Below are 23,188 nucleotides of genomic sequence, written 5' to 3' on the forward strand. Positions count from 1 at the left end.
TACATGGCAGGGATGCATACAAGATGCTTAACAAGAGTCTAGCAGTGAGCTACGGCCAATTCATCCATTAACAGGTTCAAACAAGCATGGCAAAAATGCATATGGCAAACAGATTTCAGACTTAGTGAAATTAACACTTGTCTGGAATTTCAGATTAGGTAGCACTCTTCGGAGCAACAAAACTACATGTATAGGAACTTAACATGGCAAAGTAAAGCATGGTATGGAGCTACTCAAAGAGCTTAACAAAAGTCCCTTAGTGACCTTGAGCCAAAAGGGATCAGAAAATACAATTGCAAGCATGTGAACATGGCAAAAACATAATCAGTTTACAGACAGTGAAAACTGGAGCATGCTGAAAACAGATATCAAGTAGGCATGTTTACGAGCTCGATGCACTCACTACGGTGCAAGTCATGATAAGCTAGGCATACATCTATCAAGAACACACAAAATGCAAGCTAGACATGGCAAGAACAATAGCATAGCATGCACGGATCAACTACAACATCATCGGCAAAATTACAAACAAGTTGACAATCTGCCCAGATTCACAAAGTAGCAAAAGTAGAGCTCGATTGACTCAAGCTAGGGTGCTCCATAATTGCAAACAAAGACATGGATGGATACAACACTACAAGATTAACAAAACATCCTTACTGATCATCCTCAAAAGAGGCACGGATCACTAGGAAACAACATGAACATATGGCAACATGAGATAAACAGATCAAGGACTTAGTGGAAATGCTAAGTCCCTGAAAACAGAATTAGCAAGTGCACCACTTTGCAAGCTTGTGCTAGTCACCACACACATCACATAAATACATGGGTTGCATCTCTGAAAGATGACAAAACCCTTAACAAAACATATGTAGAACATCAGGGCATAACATGCACACAATAATCATGGCAAAAATGACAAAAAGCTAAATGGAGTAGCAGATCTGACAATTATCTCAAGTAGCCCTCTTCTAACAGCATTTCGGGCATCAAGATGAACTCAAATGAAAATGATGCAATGGAACGAAATGATGTACTCTCTGAGATGAACATTTTGATATGCTATATGCCAAAAACGGAGTTACGGATGCGGAGATACAAGGCTATGAACAGGAGCATATGGACTAGAAAATTCCGGGGACTTAGAAAAAAAAAGAACCACCAGATCTAGGGTTCCTCGGCGCGCGAACCGAGGCGGCGGCGCACGCACTCCGGCGAGGCGATGGCGGCCGGGGTCAACGAGGGAGGGCCGGATCGGGCCGGCCCCTGCCCGGATCCGGTCGGAGGGGAGGCAGGGAGGCACGGGGAGGCGGCTCCGGCGAGGTTAGGCGGCGGCGAGGCGATGCGGCGGCGGCCGGAGTGGCGGAGGTGGCGGAGCGCGGCGCCGGCGCGAGAGGAGAAAGGGCGCGGGCGGCGCGGCTTCCCTGGGCCATGGGGGCCCGACGTGGGCTCGGGCGGGCCGGCGCGGCGGCGGCGATGTGGGCGCCCGCCCGGGACACGTGGCACGGCGTGGTTGGACGGTGGCGGCGAGCGGACAACGTCCGGCCCGGACGGACGTGTCCGGCCGGCGCGGAGGCGATTTGGATCTAGGGTTTTTGGGAGGGATCCGAGATTTTCGGGGGAAGACCTTTATATAGGCATAGAGGGAGCTAGGAGAGTCCAAATGAGGTGCGGTTTTTGGCCACGCAATCGTGATCGAACGATCTAGATGATGGAGAAGGCTTAGGTGGGTTTTGGGCCAAATTGGAGGGGTGTTGGGCTGCAACACACACGAGGCCTTTTCGGTCCCTCGGTTAACCGTTGGAGTATCAAACGAAGTTCAAATGATACGAAACTTGACAGGCGGTCTACCGGTAGTAAACCAAGGCCGCTTGGAAAGTCTCGGTCCAATCCGGAAATGTTTAATCCCCACACACGAAAGAAAGGTAGAAATGACCACCGGAAGAGAACGAAACGCCGGAATGCAAAACGGACAACGGGAAAATGCTCGAATGCATGAGACGAACACGTATGCAAATGCAATGCACATGATGACATGATATGAGATGCATGACAACAACAACAACAACAACAACAACAACAACAACAACAACAACAACAACAACACACGGAGACAAAGACCCGAACCCGAGAAAATAAAATAACTTAACGCCGAAAACGGCAAGAGTTGGAGTACAAATTGAGAAAGTTACATGCGGGATGTTACAAGTAGAGAAGCCCCGGAGCATATAAAGTAATGATACCTCTGACAAAGCAGGTTTAAGAAGTGGATAGTAAGTTTGAAAACATGAACAATGTGTAGGAAGCTTTCGTACATACAAATTCCCTTGTATTGATGTAAACATAAATTCACCTATAAAAAACTAACAGATTTAGTTTGTACATATACTCTTAGTACGCAGTCGAATCAGCACAAACAATTTGCCTATGAAAGGATCAAGTTAGAATTCCATTGCTCCAACAATATTTTAGTATTGTTGTCCTCTAAATTAGAGGAGCACCAGCATTTGTAGTTAATTACGGAAGGCTTGGCCGGTGCTTCTTGGAGGTCTTGTCCGGTCTTTCATTGACAAACTTGTCGCTGGTCATGGCCGCTCTCCCTTGCACTGCCATGTGCCGTCTACACGGAGATAGGGCAGGCCGCTGATTGCCCTCCTCCGAACGAGGAGCTACTTGTCGATCTCGAAGGCGTGCAGCCACACCATGCACCCATCCTGCCGTATCTATAATCGTGTGTCGCAATGGACGGCGACTAAGCGATGGCAGTACCGGCGAGTACACAATCTCCTATATGATCCGGTTCTGCACGTACACTACAGCCTAGGACTGATTGATCTTTGCGGTTCCCGGAACACACAAGCACGCACGTACACGTACATGAATACTCCAAATCGATTGGACAGTTATTCAACCGGGTCTTGCCTTTGTTTTTTATTGCAACATCGTCTCTTGTTGAGTTTGTAGCAATCTGCATATGTCCATTCTGTCATCACCTAGATAAGAATCATTCGGCAGCCAGCTTCAGGTATATGTAAGTTTTCCACGTATATAAACTGGTGTGGTTGAATATAAGGAGTCGACGTGGAATCTATTTCATAACTATAGAACCCTTCCACAAGACACAACCTGTATTCTAGCTCAATTGGTCGCAGCTTGTATAAGTGGGTGATGAGGTTGTGGGTTCGATCCCGGTCATTCGCATATAAGTTTTTGCGCCCTTTCACACATCAGGTGGGCCGGCTGAGTTGGGCCATAACGGGCCCGGCTAAATTGGGCCACAATTACGACAATCAAAAATTTGGATGGCCTGTAACGCGGCTTATAAATAGTACCACCTCGGATAACGAAAATAATATAGATGAAAAAAACTGAAAGCGTAAATTCACAGCAAGAAACGTATTGTGACGGTGAACCCACGGAGTCAATCCGTGCTTTATTTATTATAATTAGGGATAGATTGAATACTTGGGGAACATAGATTCTAAAAGTATTTGGTGATATTACAATTTGTTAGTGCTACCTCCATCCTGGTTTACTGGTCATCTTCGTATTTTGTGCCAAAATTTGTTCATAGATTTAACCGACAAAATGTTAATGCATGTCATCAAAAACTATATTGTTGGATTCGTATTTGAACATAATTTTCAATGATAATATTTTTTCTGACATGCATTAACATTATGTTAATTAAATCATTAGTCAAAATTTGGCATAAAATACTAAGGGGACCGATAAACTAGGACGGAGGCAGTAATATCCTAGGGGCATGCCGCTCCGACAGGGCCAGGCTCCACGAAGCGAGGGTGGAGTGGGGGCAGGAATGAGGCCCATTGCTGAGGCCGACAGCATGGGGGGGTCTTGGCGCTAGCGACTAGGGTTTCTTGCGGCACTCAAGTCACCAGAGTTGTCGAGTGTGTTTGATTATTTACATATTTGTAAATTTTGAATTGGATGTTTGAAGTTGATATGCGTTCGTACATTTTTCTTGAAGAATATTTTTGATAATGTTATTACAATTTGTTGTTGTGTTGGGTCAAAGTTGTAGATGGTGGTTGTCCAACAAACGTCAACTTTTCAAGGAGTAGATAGAGGGAGTATATGATGGCATATAAGTTTTTGCGCATTCCGGTCATTCGCATATAAGTTGACTAGGTTGTGGGTTCGATCCCGGTCATTCGCATATAAGTTTTTGCGCCCTTTCACACATTAGGTGGGCCGGCTGAGTTGGGCCATAACGGGCCCGGCTAAATTGGGCCACAATTACGACAATCAAAAATTTGGATGGCCTGTAACGCGGCTTATAAATAGTACCACCTCGGATAACGAAAATAATATAGATGAAAAAAACTGAAAGCGTAAATTCACAGCAAGAAACGTATTGTGACGGTGAACCCACGGAGTCAATCCGTGCTTTATTTATTATAATTAGGGATAGATTGGATACTTGGGGAACATAGATTCTAAAAGTATTTGGTGATATTACAATTTGTTAGTGCTACCTCCATCCTGGTTTACTGGTCATCTTCGTATTTTGTGCCAAAATTTGTTCATAGATTTAACCGACAAAATGTTAATGCATGTCATCAAAAACTATATTGTTGGATTCGTATTTGAACATAATTTTCAATGATAATATTTTTTCTGACATGCATTGACATTATGTTAATTAAATCATTAGTCAAAATTTGGCATAAAATACTAAGGGGACCGATAAACTAGGACGGAGGCAGTAATATCCTAGGGGCATGCCGCTCCGACAGGGCCAGGCTCCACGAAGCGAGGGTGGAGTGGGGGCAGGAATGAGGCCCATTGCTGAGGCCGACAGCATGGGGGGGTCTTGGCGCTAGCGACTAGGGTTTCTTGCGGCACTCAAGTCACCAGAGTTGTCGAGTGTGTTTGATTATTTACATATTTGTAAATTTTGAATTGGATGTTTGAAGTTGATATGCGTTCGTACATTTTTCTTGAAGAATATTTTTGATAATGTTATTACAATTTGTTGTTGTGTTGGGTCAAAGTTGTAGATGGTGGTTGTCCAACAAACGTCAACTTTTCAAGGAGTAGATAGAGGGAGTATATGATGGCATGTAGGACCCAACATGTGCCCTAGAGAAACGGGGAGGAGAGGAGGGGAGGTCGGGCACGGGCATCCGGCATTGGATGGGGCTTGGATGGGGCATCAGGCATTAGATGTTAGGTGTTGATGCGATGTCTGTTTGGTATTAGGCTCGGACATTCGGCACCCCTTCATCACAGAGATATGAGTGCCGGCAGGTGTTGCCAAGATGGTGGCTTCAGATTTACTGATGTATTACCTTTGTAAGGACTTTGTGAATAATTAATAAAATGGTTGCATGCATCGCCCAGATGCAGAGGTCGGAGGTACATCCTCCTTTTAAAAAAAATGTGTTTTGATTATCTTTATATTTAAAATGTTTATTGGTACTTGAGGAACATACACGAGATTTGTATTCGAAAAGTATTTAGTGGTATTATAGTTTGTATATAATGTCCTAGGGGCACCATAGTTAATACTAGGATCGCTGCTCCGATGGGTTTAGGCTCCACCCGCGCGAGGGTGTGTGTGGGGGGGGGGGGGGGGGGGGTACCCTACCTCGACCCTCTCCAGGAATGAGGCCCATTGCTGGGTTATGACCTTAGCGGTAGCGGCTAGGGTTTCTTGCTGTTCTCAAGTCACCATAGGGGTTGAGTATGTATGATTATTATTTACATATTTGTAAATTTTGAATTTGATGTTCGAAGTTGATATGCATTCGTGGATTTTTCTGAAAAGTAATTTTGATAATGTTGTCATTAGAATTTGTTGTCGTGTTGGGTCAAAGCAGTAGATGGTGGTTGTCCAACAAACGCCAACTTTTCAAGGAGTTGATAGAGGGCGTGTATGCTGGCACGTAGGACCCAACATGTGCCCTAGAGAAACGGGGAGAGGAGAGGAGGGGAGGCCGGGCACGGGCATATATTGGGCATGATTGCTGGCCGGGTTGGAGGCCCGGGTGAGAGGGAGACGCCTCAAAAGGCGGCCACGCCATGGAAATGGGGTTCTTGTAGCGAGGACAGAGGGAGATTTGTACGGGTACAAGGAAACCCATCATTCCATTCCATTGGCATCCCGTTCCAGCGAGCCGAGCCAGCAAACCATTGATCCACGGCCAAGTACAGCACATCCTACTAGCAAGGCTTTTCGACAAATCTCTCGGATTCCATGCCCGCCTTTGAAACTTTGTCCTCCTCCCCCTCTGCTGCTTCTCTGCGTGACACACATTGGTGCAGTGCATGCCAGGCGTACTACGTCTAGAAGAAGCAGCAGCTCCCGCTCTTCAACTCCTACCCACCCAGTCACACCACACAGACAAAAGAAAAGAAAAGAAAAGAACGAAAATACTACATACTGGTAGTAAATACATTTGGCTGCAACTGCCATATAGCATATGTCACATTAACTCCGTGGCCGGGTGCAATGGCGAGTGATGCACTGCACTCTGTACGTGGTGATATGATAGTGTAATGTGGGCACCTAACATACATAACGTGGGTTTCCAGAAAAACGATGAGGGGCTCCGTTGAGGGGCAGACAGGGGAGGGGCAGCGTGTGTTTCTCTTTGCTTCCCTGCTGCTTGATGGTGCGCCCATCCGAGGCCGGCACACAGGCCCCCCACCCGGATTCAATGGCTTGGCTGCTGCAGAATATGGGAAAAGAGGCAGCAATGCCAGCTGCCAGCCCCAAGTGCTGAGTACTGCTGCTGGCGCATTTTTTTTCCTTGATTAGCACCAGCAAGTAATTAATCGCCTGGGGCAAATGGCAATGGTCCCCCTTGAGTCTGGAAGGAGGAGTACGTACAACTCAAGACAGGGACGGAGCGGAGTGGAGGGATTCACGGCAAAACTGGCTTGGCTGGGTAGCTGATAGGCCAGCTGACTGAGTACGTTTTCCCATGCATGCTAGCTAGTACTACTAGTAGTACTCCTCTCTCGTGGCGAGGCGAGGCGAAGGCAGAGTGGTGGTCATCGAGAGAGAAGCGAGCAGAGCAGTCTTGGCAATGGCGATGGCCCTCTGCCCAGTCCCCAATCATCCTTCCCCCTGACCGCCGGACACCCCATCATTGCTTCCTCATACACCACCACACTCGCCTCCTCTCCGCTCCTCTATATATAGGCTGATCCTCTGCTCCAGCTCAGCCTCCATCTCCCATGCACCACCACCACCACATTCTGCTCTCACCGTTCCAGCAAACACACACACGCACAAACTTGAGTCGGCGGCAGAACCAGCCATGAACGGCTTCTACTCGTCCATCGCCCACGGCCTCGACGCGCTCCACGCCACGCTGGCCTCGTCGCCGGACGCCGCCTTCATGTCGGCGCCCTTCCTCCAGCAGGCGGCCGCGCTGCTCCGGTCGCTGCACTCGCAGCTCGTCCACCTCGTGCAGCGCCTCCACCTGCCACCAGGGGAGAGCTGGCTCGACGAGTACATGGACGAGACCTCCCGCCTCTGGGAGGCCTGCCAGGTCGTCAAGGCCGGCGCCTCCGCCCTTGACACCTACTGCGCCTCCGCCGCACGCATCGACGCCGCCCTCGACGACTGGCTCTGCAACCCCAACCCCCACACCGCCCGCCAGGTACGCTCCTCTCCTGTCCTGCCTTCCTATGCGTGCATGCTCAGTTGCTCACGCCCATAGCTTTGGCCTCCATTGATCACACCAAATGCGTGCAGGTGATGCGTGCGATCAACGCGCCGCGGCGGCAGGCCGTGGGGCTGGAGCAGGAGAACCGGGCGCTCGCAGAGACCAGGATCGACCCGGCGTCGCTGCTGCTCGACGACCGGTCGCCGGTGGAGTTCAAGCTCAACGCCTTCAACGGCTTCCGGGGCGTGCTCTACGCGCTGCGCAACGCCAGCTCCTTCCTCCTCATGCTCCTCGTCTCAGGGACCGTCTCCTGCCTCCCGGACCTCGCCTGCTGCGCGCACCCATTCCGCACCTCAGGCGCCGGCTACGTCTCCTCCATGGGGCGGCTGCGCCAGCGCGTCGCCGAGGAGATGGAGGCGGTCGCCGGCGAGCACTCCGGCTCCGGCGTCATGATGTACGAGTTCCGGCAGGCCAGGGCCGGCATTGAGAGCCTCAAGACAGAGTTCGACAGGGTCGTCGCCATTGGGTACGGCGACCCTGGCGAGATCGCCGAGAGGGTGGAGATCATCAAAGGATGGGTCGGGATGCTGAGGTCAGGGGCGGAGGGCGTCGTCGGCGAGCTGGACGACTTCTTTGATGAGATTGTGGAAGGCAGGAAGATGCTGTCGGACCTGTGCAGCCATCGCTGATCCAAGCTCACAATCTGTACTTCTGCAGCAGCTAGCTGAAAGCCTGAAACAAACGGGGCATGGTAGATAGTACAACAAGGCTAACAAATTAGAACAAAAAAAAATGTGGGTGTTCTTCTCTCTTGTGGTTGGGTAATCTAATCTAGCTGCTCTCTCTAGTCTAGCTATCATAGCAGCTAGTGTGTCTATACATATGTCCTGCACTGGAATATCATCATGCTTGTATTCTTCCTAAGCAGAGCAGAGCAGCAAGTGGTAGTGGCAGGCAGTTGGTGCTTAGGCCTATCTATTTGTCAGAATCAGAATCAGAATATATGTCCAGTAATTTTTAGGGGATCGATCTTAGAGGATGAATTGGTGATATAATAGTTGATGGTGAAAGGAAGAATCTACATCGGAAAAGGAAAGCAGCTCTTTGCCCTTTTCTCGAACTGGAAAAGTGCTGTGGAGATGTGGGCAGCTTGTTGGGCAGAGACAAAAAGAGAGTTCTATAGGGTGCGTTAGAATGAGCCCTTGTGCTTGTCATCTTTTGCAACTTCTTTTTGTTCTTTGGCGCTAGGCTAATCACCTTCCTTATCATTGATCACTCCACTAGCTGCCGCGGCAATTGGCAGTGTATAGACTGATTATTTTACTCACGATGGAGAAGATGAACAAGGCAGGATTCTCAATATGATCTCCGACAGCGGTCATCGTTTTGGTTGCACAATGATGGGGTGACCTTCTGGAATCCGAACATGATGATCACCCCGAACTTAAGAGGCATCGGTTCGAGGAAAAGGAGCAGCAGCTGCAATGCAAAATTGATTGATCTGAGCTGCTTTGCAGGGTTATACAGTAGAGAAATTATGATAAGCAGCAGCGTAAACCATGTTCCATACTTTGGGGAAAAGCTGACCATGAATCAACCAAATCGAATCACTTATACCGAAATGGCGGCACCAGTCGCTTTTCGCTAAAGTAGGATCTGCAGCAAAGAACCAAGAAAACATCAGTGCCATGTCACAGTTATATCTATCTTCAAATTTTATTTGATTCACCATCAGCTGCTACACAAATGCATGTGTTTACGTTCTCTATAAAAAGCAAGTGCCTAATAAAAATAAACTGAGAAAAAATCTAATGCAACCTTCCTATTTAGCTTTTCAGCTACTGGAAGAGTTTCATGACTCCAGAAAAGAGTTGAAACCAGAGTTTAAAGAGCAGAGCAATCACACTCACACCTATGCTGAATAGGTGCTGTTTACAGAAAATCAGCAGCTAATGGGAACTTCAGAGGCTAAGAGTAGCATTTGCAGACATTGTTCTTGAACACAAACAGTATCGCAGAACGCAGAACTGAAGCATGGTATCAGATATATCAAATCGAAAGATGTATGATACCAAACTCGGTCCTTATTGCACTCCTAAGTTCAGATTTAAGATCGAAAAAATAGGTGAAAGTATGGATCAGTGATGCTAGGATGAACATCATTACACACATTAGGACCTTGTCCATGCAATCGTTTTGCAACATCCTATGCTCCCCGACGAAAGGACTTGCATACATGCAATCATGATGAGCCACTCTGAAATGTTCTAAAAGTCCTACTCTGGTCATACTCTTACTGCTAGTGTATGCATGCCCTCCTGCAAAAGGAAAAAGTAGAAAAGGGGAACGTGCCAACCAAAGTCGTGTGGATTATTACCTCCTTGACTGATGATGGAATGACAAACAATTGCCTTTCACTACACTATTCTTAAGGGCAGCAAATGTATGACCAGAGATAAATTTGGGCCTACTGCAGATTACAGCTGAAGGGAAATTGCAGCCAGTTCCATGTGGTGCACTTAACTTCTGGAGAGATGTGCTATGGTCTACTTAATTCGATACAGCTATAGATTCTGCAACAAGTAGCCTCTGCTGGAAAAGGAATTGATGCTTATTATAAAACTTTGCCCATGCATCGACTCCAGAAGTCATAACCCAATGCAAAATGCAAAAGAAGCAAATCAGGAAGGTTAATATGAACTAACTCACCAAAGTCTCGCATGTTCATCACAGGAACCTCCTCTTGCCAACGTTCAGTGTTCAGACCTATGAAAAGCAGACACTGGCTGGTAAATTTTAGCCATCACACGCAAAGCTCTTTGTGATCAGTTGTTCAGTTATATGAGCAAGGAAAATAACAGTATAATTAAACTCCAACATGATAATTCTCCCTACTTGACCCATTTAAATAACAGAATTCGATTCTAGAAAACAAAATGTAGCATTACATTAGTGCAGCCCTGATCAGTGCGGTTTAAGGGGTGAACTAACAGGTTAATTTTAGGAGCAGTGAACCGCTTTATAACATTATAAAGATTTCTTTTGACAAATATAGAAGAAAAGTTTAGCACATAAAACAACCACCAAAATTAGGTACTGCCTCTGTATAGAAATATATTTCTTTACAAAGGGAGTATATTACTAGGCAGCTACTCATGATCCAGAACAAATGACAACTGGCTTCTTCTCCTGTGAGCTACTTCCTGAAAGCAAACAAAAAACAAATTGCACTGTCTCTTTGCTATCATAAAAGGGACTTGGGCATAAATAAAAATTACCACAAAATTCGAGAAACAGACTATACAGAACAAAAAAGTGAGCGATGATCTCACCCCTTCTAATGACTCAAAATTGACTTGTGAAAGATAGATAGCAAAATGCATCAATCCAGCAGATCTGCAAAGTTGTGCAGCAATAAAAAGTGATTGGGGGTAATCTGCAAATAGACGATGTCCATTTAACAACCAAATTTACACTTTAGGATGTGCATTGAGATCAGGAGGCACTTTAACTTGCTCCTTTGCTTTCCATGTTAGCAATTATAGTGGAGGGCAATTATAGTGGAGTAATGAAGGAAGAATACTAATCAAACTGGTGAAATTTTAAAAGAGGTTGAAAGTCCTCCTCAGACAGTGAACTGCGTCCGACGCTAAGAACTAATTTAGCAAGAAGGAAATGCTGCAGTCTCATAGGTCCAAAAATAGTCATATAAATTTTGTAAATTTCACTATAATAATTGTGAAATTCACAATTTTCATTTGTATAGGTACATGTATTGTGGACTTCACTTGCCCCAGCAATCTGCCTAAAAATTGCAAACTTCTGGAAAGATCAATAGTGAGACCTTCATATGCACACCATTTTACAAAGCGAAACTTAGCCAATAACAACAACAACAACAATAAACAGATAGGCTTCAAAGAACTGTCAGAGGAGTCCGGACAGAATTAGGCACATGCCTCAGCTGAACGGAACTAGATTTTTGCATCAGCCTCAATTGGATGCTGAAGCAGGTTATCGCCATTGTGGGCTTCTGCCAACTTGCTATTGCTATGACCAAAGGATTTGTATGGCCCAGAAGAATTCTCAGGACTCCAAGTATCTGGAACTGCGAGAAAGTACTTGCCCATGAACTTTCTAAACCTTTTCTTGTAATCCTTGGGAGAAATTACAGTTGGTAAAACATTCTTTGGTACCAAAGAAGACTTCGCCCATGTCTCCAGTTGCTTGTCCCAAGTATATTGCCTCAAATAATCAATAATGCCAAACACAAGTTCATTCTTTTCTTTGTCCACTCCGACAAGCAGAGAATAGTCCATAACGTTAACCGACTGCAAGTACAATAATTCTGTTAAGACATATTAATATGAAAATATGATGATTACCTTAAACTGGAAGATGCGCATTATACATACAGTGAGAAAAGATGTGTCATTCCAGATTGCGCGCTGCAAGAGATGTTTTGTTCTTCCACCAATATAGATTGGAGATACATTCATGTCCTCCACAAAGTTCTGATCCAAGTAAACAGTGTCAGGGTCATTTGAGTTGGTGATGTGTCGTGAAAACATAGCACCTTTAAGATCATAAATCCGTGAAACATTGTGCCCAAACATAAGATTTTCCATCACCATCAGATCCATCTTTATCTCTTTGCCATGCCTTATTTGCTTAACCTGAAACAGCAAAGTTTTAGAAAAATAGTAATAAATGGAAGAAAATAAATTGAAACGGAACTCTGGTTGTCGAAGTAAACTACCTGATAGATTCCTAATATTTTGGCAAGGCAAGTTTGGCTTCCAGTGTCTAAAGAATGGTAAACATGCTTGAAGTAATCAGGGGCAAATTTTATGAAGGATTCAAATTCTGTCTTCTTGATTTGCTTTATAATGAACCTGTCATCCAATGTCTTCGCAAATAAAGCTTTACTCTTTCCGCCTTGAGCATCCCACTTCTTACATCGGCTTAATGAAGTAATATATGCAAGCTCAGATGGGCAGCACTTTCTTCGAAGGATGTAGAATTGATTAGCATATATACTAGTAACTGAATATTTGCCTTTGAGAGATACTTTTCCATTCACAGGGATTTCTGGATGTACCAAGGACAATAAAGGCGATGTATCATAACCAGAAAGGTCGCCAGATGAATATGACGAAACAGAAGATGAAATGCTTGCTTCAGAATCTATAGATGACCATGGTGATGAGCCAATAGAACTTTCAGATAGAAAGCTATAAGATTTCTCCATTGTTTTAGTATGCTCCCTCCTGGCATCATCTGCCTCATTCATGACTGCGGTATCCTGCCGACGCTCCTCAGATATGGCAAGAGCACGAGCTATTATGCTAGAAACCTCATGCTCCAATACACACAGAATATTACCACCCGGGCCAACTGTGAATTGAGGAGAGTCTACCTCTTCATGTTTTACAAACAGGGGAGATAGATGAGATGGAGAATAACGGTTAACAAGTTCAAATTTCTCCAAACTTCCTAATTGAATGTTCTTCTTGTAAGCCAGTTGAGACTCATGAAATGAACTCCAAATCCATCTTTCCCTCTCATCCCAATCAGAACTTCTGAACTTCCGGACAGTGCTTGAATGCTGCTCCTGCTCCATGGAAACTGGATGCGCCAGCATCCCATTGCCTTGTGGCTTTGTATCACTTGAAACTTCAAAAGAAGGCATTTTTTGTATTTGGGCCATGCTGTCTACCTCTACCTGACTAGTGCCAATGAGAGATCCTTCATCTTTACTACCTCCATAGCAAGAAAGTTCAGAGTTCCCAACTCCCTGACTATCATCGAGCATGGGTGCTGCATTCTCACTTGATTCATAATGGTCGACGCAAATTTTGTTACTTGTGCACTCAGTGGTACCAGTTGCCCCACCAGCTTTCATAGTTCTATCACACGTCAATTCGCTGATTTGCTTGTCAATCCCATACCTGGCCTCATTGATCTTATCAACGGTCTTTATAGGATCCTTACCGTTAGCAACATTTCCTTGTCCAGCAGATAAACACTTAAGAAGTTCATGGAGCCGACGGTCCCATGCATAAAGTTCAAGTAGTATATCCTGATAAGACCAATTTATATTAAGAAGTTCATGTACAGATGAGGATGATCTCCCATTTGGATTGTTAGTCTTTACTAGTGAATCCTGCATGACAATACAATGAAAGCCAATATTATAATTAAACAGAACAAATTTGTTTACATAACAAATTCATAGGCTAACAGGAATGTAGACATGGACGCTTACCTCAAAATCGGCCTTGTCTTTCATTAACAAGTCTTCGAGTTCAGAAAAGTTCGTTACAGGTAGAAATGTGCAGAAGTTGGCTGTAGTCATGCCATGATATTGATTCTTCAAGTGTTGAAGCAAGCTTGCTACCTCGGAGAAAAGCGTCATACCTCTAGCAAAAACCTTAAAAGATGCAACATAAACATCAGTACTATGCATGCACCAAACACAACTACCAAACGGTAATGGTAGAGGATAAGACATACATGTCTTCTTTCTTCTTCAAACCAGTTCTGTCTGCTGGGGTTTTCGAAGTGGAGGGTGGGCTGTGGTTTGCAGGTAGTGTAAATTTGAACCGATGAGTAACGGAACATTGCAACATTGGAGCCCAATCTGAAGTCAGTAAAAAATAGAAATTGCCATTAACAAAATAGGCAAGAGATAGTTACATGCATTTCTGATGCATTGCTATGCTAAAGGCAGCAAAGGAATGTCTCTACTTAAATTACATATTTGACATGAAAAATACATCTAGCATACCCAAAAAAGCGCAGGCAGTCCCTGTTCACCAAATGACCACATATGGATAACCTTCTTGCTGCAGAGTGGCTTGAAAAACTGAGTTCCAGAAATTTCCCAAAAGAGAGATTTCGCGCTTCAGATGATATTAGCACTCTTGGGGTCGATTTTGATACCCCGTGTTGTTCACACCTCAGGCATCTGGTCCACATCCATATTTTTCCTTCGGATTCGCCAGGTAAACTATGTTGAGACACTAGATGCTTCGTTCGAACAGTCAAATTTCCATTTTGATGAGTATAAGAGTATATGTGAGCCTCACAAGAGGAACAACTTGGTTTCTGCTACAAATAAAACATTATAAGCCAAGTATCATCTGAGCCAAATTAGTTACATTACTAACACAAAAATATGATATTCAATGTAAATAAGAACACACTGAACAAAATTACAAGTTACAAGCTGGTACCTTATTCTGCAAAATTTCTTGCAAGTATCGTCCTAAGGACACATCAGAGTTCCCATAGTAGTTTATACGGGACAGGCGGCTCTGGTCATCAGAGTTCCCGTAGTAGTTTATACGGGACAGGCTGCTCTGGTCATCAGATATGACCTGCTTTTTGATGCATTGACTAGACGTCAAAACCAGTATACTATGAGAATCAAGTGCATCATCGGCTTGATCTTTGTTAGAGATGTTCTCTTTACTAATGATAGTGGTGCCGCGATGTTCTCCATCTTCTGCTACGATGGGTGATTCCTCATGTTTGTCACACATATGAGAACTTGCTTCTGTTACATCTCCAGTCCTTTCTTCTTTCAAGATATCTTCTGTGTCATCTAAATTTTCACTGGAAACCGCAGACTCTTCCACCTTTGACCCAACATGAAATCCATTACTAACGATTCCATTCCTGGATTCAACTCTGCCTTCTATTTGATTATCAGTTGTCTCTTGCAATAACTTCCCAGTAAATTCCCGTAATGGTCTTGAAACCGGTGATGGTAACCTTCCGGTATGAAGGAGCGGTGTTGAGCTATACGGGATATTTGCACCTTCTCTCAGTTCATCCAAAGAGCTGTTTGTGACTAAAATTGGATCATCTACGTCTGTATAACTGAGAGCTTTCTTCCCATCAGCATAGATATTACAAGTGGCATGGTATAATCTAAGTGCTGGAGAATCATCATGCGAAGGAGGGATAGCACCACCCAGAACAGAAGTATCATAATCAATTGCTGGTGGGCCCATCATAGTAGAAGCATAATTATCTTGTGAAGTATTTTTATCATTTAAGAATACCCGCTGATCTTCAAAGAAAGACGTTTCAAGGATCAAGTGGTATGCTGCAAAGACCGTGTAGTGCATGACTTGCTTGACTTTCTTCAATTCTTCGGTGTTTGCTCCCCGTAGCAATATCTGGATGAAAACAACTATTTGTCGCTCAGATCGTTCAGCAGTGTATGGAACACTAATCGGACTGTCACTTACTATATATTCAGTAGATTGTGATTAGTATGCATGGAATGCAATCAATTGACATTTACTCTTCATAATTGATAAAAACAAATGACACTGTTATGGAGATAACCACAAACAAAACAGTATTGTTATCGTAAAGCACCACAAGTGTACCTACCCCCTGACAAGTTTTATCAGCTATGTTTTTTTTGTCAAACACACATTTGTTTTAAGATATTACAAAACGATACAACAGGAACAAAAAAGCTATGTAACAAAAATTAGCAGCCCTAATAAAAAAATCAAAAGGGACTTGAAAGCTAAGAAAACTAGCAAGCAAAACGATACCAAAAGCGCATAACCAAGCATTTTATCGCTATGTTTGGCATGCCCTACCGAAATATAAGCAAGGAGCAGCTCATTTCTCATGTTTTAAGATATTACAAATACCGACACTGTTTCTCTCCCTCATAACTGAAAAGATATAGAGATCATGTTTTTACATAGTATACATACCGACTATTAAGAATTAATAACCAGTCAACATAATAGACACATCAACCGTAAGCTAGAATAACATTTGCTTTTTGGTTCCACATTGATACAGAAGGATGTCTTGATCAGGAAGATTTCAGGAAGAATATATATAAGAAAAACTAGCATAGTTTATTCATTTTGCTTTTGGACAAAAGAAATGATGTAACATAAATCTTAGGGGATAAAGAAGAATGAAACTGAAAAGATTGTATAAATGAACCATACAGGTAATAATAGCTAAGTAGACATACCGTGCAACCCAATGGCCTGGGAAAACCTTCCAAGAACATTAATGTTTTAGATAGTCTCTTCCCACCTTCACTGGCAATGTTATGCTCTTCAATGAATTTTTCAGTATGGAAGTAATCACACTGCTTCAGCTTCGGTTGATCCAAAACTTCTGGAAATGATATTATGGGAGAACCTGTGCAGCGTGCAATTCTTTGCAACCGGCTGAGCTTCATATCAAGAATCAGTGTACAACCTTCTTTTAGTAGAAGCTCCTGTATGTCTCGTGAAACAGTTTTCTCAACCATTATAACATTGGGACTGCATATTTCCATCACTTTACTTATAGTCCTCTCCAGTTGGCCTTTTTCCTAATTTTTGAAGGCATAAAATAGAAGGTCACAATCTTCTACCAAAAAAGGATGAACTGAATTTACTGTCAACAAGCACATATATGCAATATCAAACCTGATCCATTGAATTAAACGACGATAAACCAACATCAGAATGCCCAAGTACTCCTTTCAGTAGAAGCAACCTAGGATTGTGACAATTGGTCGGCATGTGCTTATGAGCTGTGTTCTTTTTGAAGACTAACCCCTTGATCACCTCACTGCAATCGAAGTTAAAAGGTGAAGGTTTATAATCTAGCACGCAAATAGAAATTAGATAGTCTTTAAGTAAAAAAATAGCTGACAAATGTTTCACCTTTGCCAACGAGTACCAGATGCTACACATTTGACCTTGATGTAAGATCCAGGGTCCATTTCATTTCCGATTTTTGCATCAGGTTTAATAAGAAGTGCAGCTTCCCATGACAGGGAGGTCACAATATCAAGCCAACTCTCAGTACTCTCTCCTTTTCCAAAGGGGATACCAGCAGAGGCCAGAAACCGACTGACAAGTATCTTGAGCTGCCCATTCATAGCTGCCAGCATTGCATTTTCTCTTTCATCCCTAGGATTGGGGCTGTCCTCGTGTTCCTCGCCAGGGGCTGGGAAACTTGACTGGCCCCACTTTATTCCATCACCATAATCATCATCGTCGTCGTCATAAGCAATGTTTCCGGCAACACTATCAGTCTCATCTCCCTTATCTGCTGCTTCAGGCGGTATCCAGATGCTATCATTTTCAAAACCTGGGAGGTCTGTATTGTTGATTTTACCATTGGTACTTTCAGCCCCATCAGAATCATCACCAGACCTAACCGAGCGGTCATCAACAGAGGAGGCAGATGGATCACTGCTCACATCTTCATGTTTGTGCAATGAAGTGTCAGAGAAGAAATTGTCGTCTGTGGACAGATTATTGCTACTAGACTTGGAAGGATTCCTGGTCCCATTCTGTCCCAGATGATCAGCATCATGCAGGCGGTGAGGGGTAAGATTACCATCTAAATCCTCTGATACAACCTCCCTGTCATTACCAAAAGAAGATGACTGATTCAGAACGGAATTTAAAAAGCACGCAGACGCAGACACATAAAATACCTGGCGAGATAGTTCCCTTGCCTCAAGGGCATTACTCTACCAAACTAGGTTATCAAAATTAAATATCTATGGGCTTAGCTGGCTGGAGAAATGAACAAAGATATCTTCCTTGAGCATGACCCCAAACACAGATGTCAGGTTAGTGTCGACGAATGGACCAGGATTTCAGGCGTGCAAAACGAGAAACAGGAAAATTAAAGTGGCTTGTTGTTGAACAAAAGACTCTGGTGAATTAAAGGCTAAGCAAGGTTGGGCCACGTGCATATTCAGACGGGGCGAGAATTCTCTTCCATGATCTAAAACAGGGCTAACCAAGTGTATGTGAGGTTACACAGTTGGCCGTGTTCAGACAGAGCCCCAGCTGAGCATCTGAACATGTGCATACTAGGAATGGGATGCTATTCAGAACAATGGCATCGGCGAGTCCTGGGAGTGAAATAGTAGTACCTTCGCGGATTCATGTCCGGGCACATGGCCACCGACGAGAGGGGGGGGGGGGGGGGGGGGGGGGGGGGCGTCACATGCCCTGGCTGCTCCTCCTCCTCTACCTCCTCCTGACGCAGGCGGTGGCCTCAGATCTCTTGGGCGCTGGTTGTGTATGGCCTCTACCTGACCAGTTCAGCAAGCAAGCAATCACACCATTAATTAATTAATTAAAGAGAAGAAATCACTAGTACTCGGTCAATTCAAAACCCACCAACCGACATGGAGACAGAAATTAAAAGCAATCCCCAGGGAAGGAGTCAGGCCCAAAAACGAAATGCATCCATCGATCGGTGCTCACGAGGAGGCCGGAATCGAACACCGGCGACACCAGAATCCAGCGGCGCTTGATTCGGATCGCGCGAAACGCCAATCGGATCGCGCGGTCGACGCCGAAGTGGGTGTGGAAACTGAAGCTGAATCTTATACTGCTACTATCAAATCAAAAGAAGAGAAGGAAGAAGGAGGAAGGGGATAGTGGTACAAGAGGTAGTTGAAATCGAAGCAATTGCGGCGATCAATCCAAAGGCCAGGCTGTCCGTCCCCTATGATGGCGCTACTGGAACAACAAACCCCACACCCCCCAAAAAAAGGCAGATATTGAAGAAGGAAATATCCAAGCGCGTGGGTCCAGGTCAGCAACGGCCCCGGGTCAGGCGCCGCGACAGAAACATCCCAATCCCCAATTCAAAGTTTGAAACCCGTTCCTTCCTTCCTCCTGTACCCATACCCACGGCCTACCTACTTGCTACGTACGCACGTACGTACGCGTGTGGTATGCTCTTCCAAGTTCATCCGGCCACCATGAGCAACGAATACGACAACAACAGCAGCAGCAACAACAAAAACACCAGGAAATCGCAAGAGAAGGGGAGAGGGAGAGGGGAAGTGAGATCTCCGCCTTACCGCGCGCGCGGCGGAGCTCCGCGGCGATGTTCAGTTGGTCGGAGTCGGGCGGTCTCGCGGGCCGACGGGTGGATTGACGAGCGGGAGTTGGCCTGGTGGCCTGCGCGCGTGCGCGTGGAAGAAGAGTCGCGAACGGCGGGCGAACGAGGAAGGGAAGGCGACTACACGGGAAAGGGGAGAAGAGAAAAGTAGAGGGGGAGAAGAGGGGAGAGGGAGGGAACGGCCGCAGCGCACGAAAGAAATACTTGTCCTCCACCTCGCGCTGGACCCCACGCTACCTGCACGACTCGTATCGTCTCTGGACTTCTTCTTCTTCCCGTTCGTTCGGCGGCAGAACGCGAGATGAGATGTGTAGAAAAAATGCAACTCACTGGCATTTTAGTTCAGAATTAATATTATAAGTATTATTTTTTATTTGCAGAATTATTAATAATTATTATTTTTTTTCATTGCTGTTTAATGTGTTGTGGCACGCAACGCAACAGATAGCGCCGACACGGTTTGGGTTGGGTTGGTTGGTCCTTGGTCACTAGTGGTCATGACCTGACGATGACCCGGGCAACAAACGGAACCGCCTTCACACGCAAATTCATCTGACTGTATTTTATTTTCTTATTTGCCAAAAAATGTTTTTGTAATTAATTTTGTGAGGAATAATGGTTTGTTCAGATTGGTCTTTCGCATCTCGTAAACACCCATTCAGTGAGATTGACGTGTATGTCTTTGGCATATGGTGGCAAAACCATGCCATTCGTCTCATCCTGCTAACTTTTCATTTTTATAAACACCAAAGTTTGGCATTCACCACGGGCCCTTTCCTTTGTAGAAGAATTCAAATATCCATTGGTCTTTTTTCTTTCCCATCAAGAACAAGTAAGAGCTTTGCGTGCTATTCCGTTGACAAATGTCCATGGTGCAAAGTCATGATATTATTATTGTATAATCCATGACGTTAAGTTGAGATGGGTACGTTTAGCTTACCAATCATATGTGTTGATAACGGGTAAATCATGAATTCACATGTCTTGTCAAGCGAGAAAAATAGAGCGTCCCTCGTGGGATGCCGCGGCCACGACATCTATAGGATTTGTGTGTCTTCGCCACTAGCCTCGTCCTCCACTCTCTTCTCCCACGCCGCTACTGTTGGCAGCTGCTCGGGTAGCATGCAGCCGTGTGGGGCTCCTCGCCACATCTTGTTAGGTTGGTCGTGGTGGACTGTCTTTCACGACGTAGCTTGACGTGGTATAATTTTTCGGTCCACCTAGCACATCTTGAAGCCTGATTTTGGGATAACTTTGTGTGTGGAGGAATATCGGTCTTGGACTGGAGCTCTCACACTAGCGGGCTCACCTGCTTTTCGGTGCGCTCCAAGGCGAGGGTAGTACACGTTGCGTGCAACACGTCACTAGCTCGGATAATGATTAAGAGTCGGTGCGGTGGCGCCGACTAAGTAAGTAGGTGGCATGTGATCCGGTCGTCGTGACTTTGGCAAACAATGACACAACTATAAGTGAGAAGATATAGCTTTTGTTGGTTGAGTCGAGTGATGAAGGATTTTCGAGTTGCTGGGCGAAAGCCTCAATCCGACCTTCATTGGTTAGGTATGGCAACAACAACAAGAATAACAACAGTCGTGCATCATCACCTTCCTAAAAAAATCTTGCCTTTGAATATATTTTTAAGCCTCTGACGACAAGCCATTCACTATTGGTTCATGCATGTTAGGGGAGAACCAAGATGCACTATAGGGTGAAAACCCTTGTTTGGCCTTCAGTGGATGTTTTGACAACGTTGATGTATGACTATTACGATGTTCTTGAAGACCGTTGTCCTATGGTGTCTTGTTTGATGCTATCTCTATTATATATGTTGGAAATAAGCCCTAGAGGCAATAATAAATGGTTATTATTATATTTCTTTGTTCATGATAATTGTCTATTATTCATGCTATAATTGTGTTATCCGGAAATCGTCGTCGGAGTAAATAACCATAGGTAGCCTAGCCGGCTCCCCCTGGCACTTCTGAAAAATTACGAGCCGATTCGGCCCTCAAGAATCCAGACACAGGGCCGCCTCCTCCTTGCCGGCTGTCTCCAGGCCGGCTATCGGAAGGCGGCCCAACTTCAGCCCTCATGAAGAGAAGCCGCGGGAGGGCCGGCTCCGAGAAGCCGGCCGCGAGAAGGCCGACTCCAAGAAGCCGGCTCCCATAAAGCGGTCAAGATCGTACCCTTGAAGTCTGCATCCACATAACGACGATGTGACGGGGCGTGGCTACAGTGAAGTCTGCCACCCCCGAATCCCGGAGCACGCCTGGCACAGTGCGCCGTGCGGGTGGCCATGACCCGTCCGACGCAGCACTGTTGCCACGTTGACCCTGATGTCATCCACGACGGGCTACCAGTACGGCCCACGGGCGGTGGGCCCCTTCGGGCAGAGAGACACCCGAAGGCGGCCAGACCTCCCCCAGTCGGCCCAAGATAGAGCCAGCTCCCCACAGCCGGCTTGCCACCTCCCTCGAAGAAGACGCCCCATTAAGGAGACAAGACGCGGTGAGGCTACAACGATCACCCGCCGGACGGCGGCACTGTAGCCACGCCCACCTCGGCGAAGCCCTCGTCACCAAGATTGAGCAACAGTAACCAGCCGTCGACAAGGCCCTGACAGTGGGGCCTGCCTGTCAACCAAGGAGCCGGCAGCCGGTGGGACCCACTAGCCGACGGGCCCTAGCAGTCGGCGCAGAAGCCGGAGAGCGTAGACACAGACGGCTGGGCCCCGCGCCCAGCCGGATTACCATTGTACCCCCGGGGGGTAGGCCTATATAAACCCCCCGGGGCATCCATGCAAAAGAGATGAATCCCTGCTAGTTTCAGACACCACATAGGAAGGAGAAGAGAGCAAGCCGTGCCCTTCTTCCTCCTCTTGCCAAACAGCTCAAGGAGCACCGTGTAGCTACTTGTTCATCTAGTGACCATGCGGAGACCCCGCAGAGCAGCAGTAGGGGTGTTATCTCCACGGAGAGCCCCGAAGCTGGGTAAGATTCGCCGGCGTGCATGTCTTTGCCTCATCCCGTTTCCAGGCACCGGCGACGTCTTACTGGCTCCCACAATGATAAGCCACCCGTTGGCATATGTCGCACCTACCACCCGACATTTGGCGCCCACCGTGGGGCCAGGTGCACCGCCGTTCGGAGACCTGTTCTGGACAGGAACCCTCTTCCTCCCCCGCGAGCGTAGCCAGCCCGGCACGCCCGATGGCGCTTGCCATGACGTGCTACAAGGCGTCACCAACATCTGTGCGGCGAGCAGCCACGCCGATCTCCTTGACAAGACTCTTACCTCTGACGAGCTCGCCTCCGACGCGGGCACCGACCACCTCGTCAACCTCCTCGGCCAGCTCCACGTCTCCGGCGAGCCTGCCGTGGACTTGGAGTCGGTTGGCTCCACCGATCCGATGCCTGTCGACTCCGACACGGCCTCACTCGACGCGTTCCCCACCAACGTCGCGATCTACAACGACCCGCTTCCCCGGGCCAATGGCTGCGACGCTGTCACCACCGAGGTGATGGTCATCGGCCACGGCGGCGCTTCTGACGAGAGCGCCCACGACGCCCCGCACGCGGAGGTCCATGACTTGTCCATTCCCCTCCCGGCCGATGCCGACGCTGAAG

General features: G+C 46.1%; 2 protein-coding genes across 10 annotated transcripts; one reads left to right on the forward strand and one right to left on the reverse strand.

Annotated features, from left to right (window-relative positions):
• The first annotated feature begins 5,819 nt into the window (after positions 1–5,819).
• On the forward strand, positions 5,820–8,614 carry LOC125519007 (uncharacterized). The gene is made up of 2 exons (XM_048683894.2): positions 5,820–7,640; positions 7,736–8,614. Exons 1-2 carry the CDS (start codon positions 7,296–7,298, stop codon positions 8,333–8,335), a joined length of 945 nt encoding a protein of 314 aa, XP_048539851.1. The 5' UTR covers positions 5,820–7,295; the 3' UTR covers positions 8,336–8,614.
• A 63-nt stretch (positions 8,615–8,677) lies between these two features.
• Positions 8,678–19,745, reverse strand: LOC125519006 (putative 1-phosphatidylinositol-3-phosphate 5-kinase FAB1D). 9 transcript variants are annotated; one of them, XR_015610842.1, is made up of 16 exons: positions 18,580–18,620; positions 17,351–18,058; positions 17,111–17,255; positions 16,666–17,013; positions 14,885–15,835; positions 14,437–14,759; positions 14,163–14,289; positions 13,915–14,079; positions 12,406–13,812; positions 12,062–12,322; positions 11,606–11,977; positions 10,979–11,042; positions 10,789–10,849; positions 10,356–10,412; positions 9,217–9,302; positions 8,678–9,125 (listed from the first exon to the last, which is right to left on the reverse strand). XR_015610842.1 is itself a non-coding variant. In XM_087535549.1 (12 exons), the coding sequence occupies exons 2-12, from the start codon at positions 18,603–18,605 to the stop codon at positions 11,621–11,623; spliced, it is 4,818 nt and encodes a 1,605-aa protein (XP_087391675.1). In that variant the 5' UTR covers positions 18,606–18,737; positions 19,522–19,745; the 3' UTR covers positions 11,356–11,620. The 9 variants fall into 9 exon arrangements, 4 of the variants coding, with proteins under 4 accessions (XP_087391675.1, XP_087391674.1, XP_048539849.1 ...); XR_015610841.1 differs by lacking the exon at positions 10,789–10,849; XR_015610839.1 differs by having other exon boundaries at positions 10,356–10,849.
• Between the last annotated feature and the right edge of the window lie 3,443 nt (positions 19,746–23,188).

The sequence above is a fragment of the Triticum urartu genome, chromosome 7A, assembly GCF_056163025.1.
Source record: "Triticum urartu cultivar PI428250 chromosome 7A, HENAU_Tu73, whole genome shotgun sequence".
Classification (NCBI taxonomy): domain Eukaryota; kingdom Viridiplantae; phylum Streptophyta; class Magnoliopsida; order Poales; family Poaceae; genus Triticum; species Triticum urartu.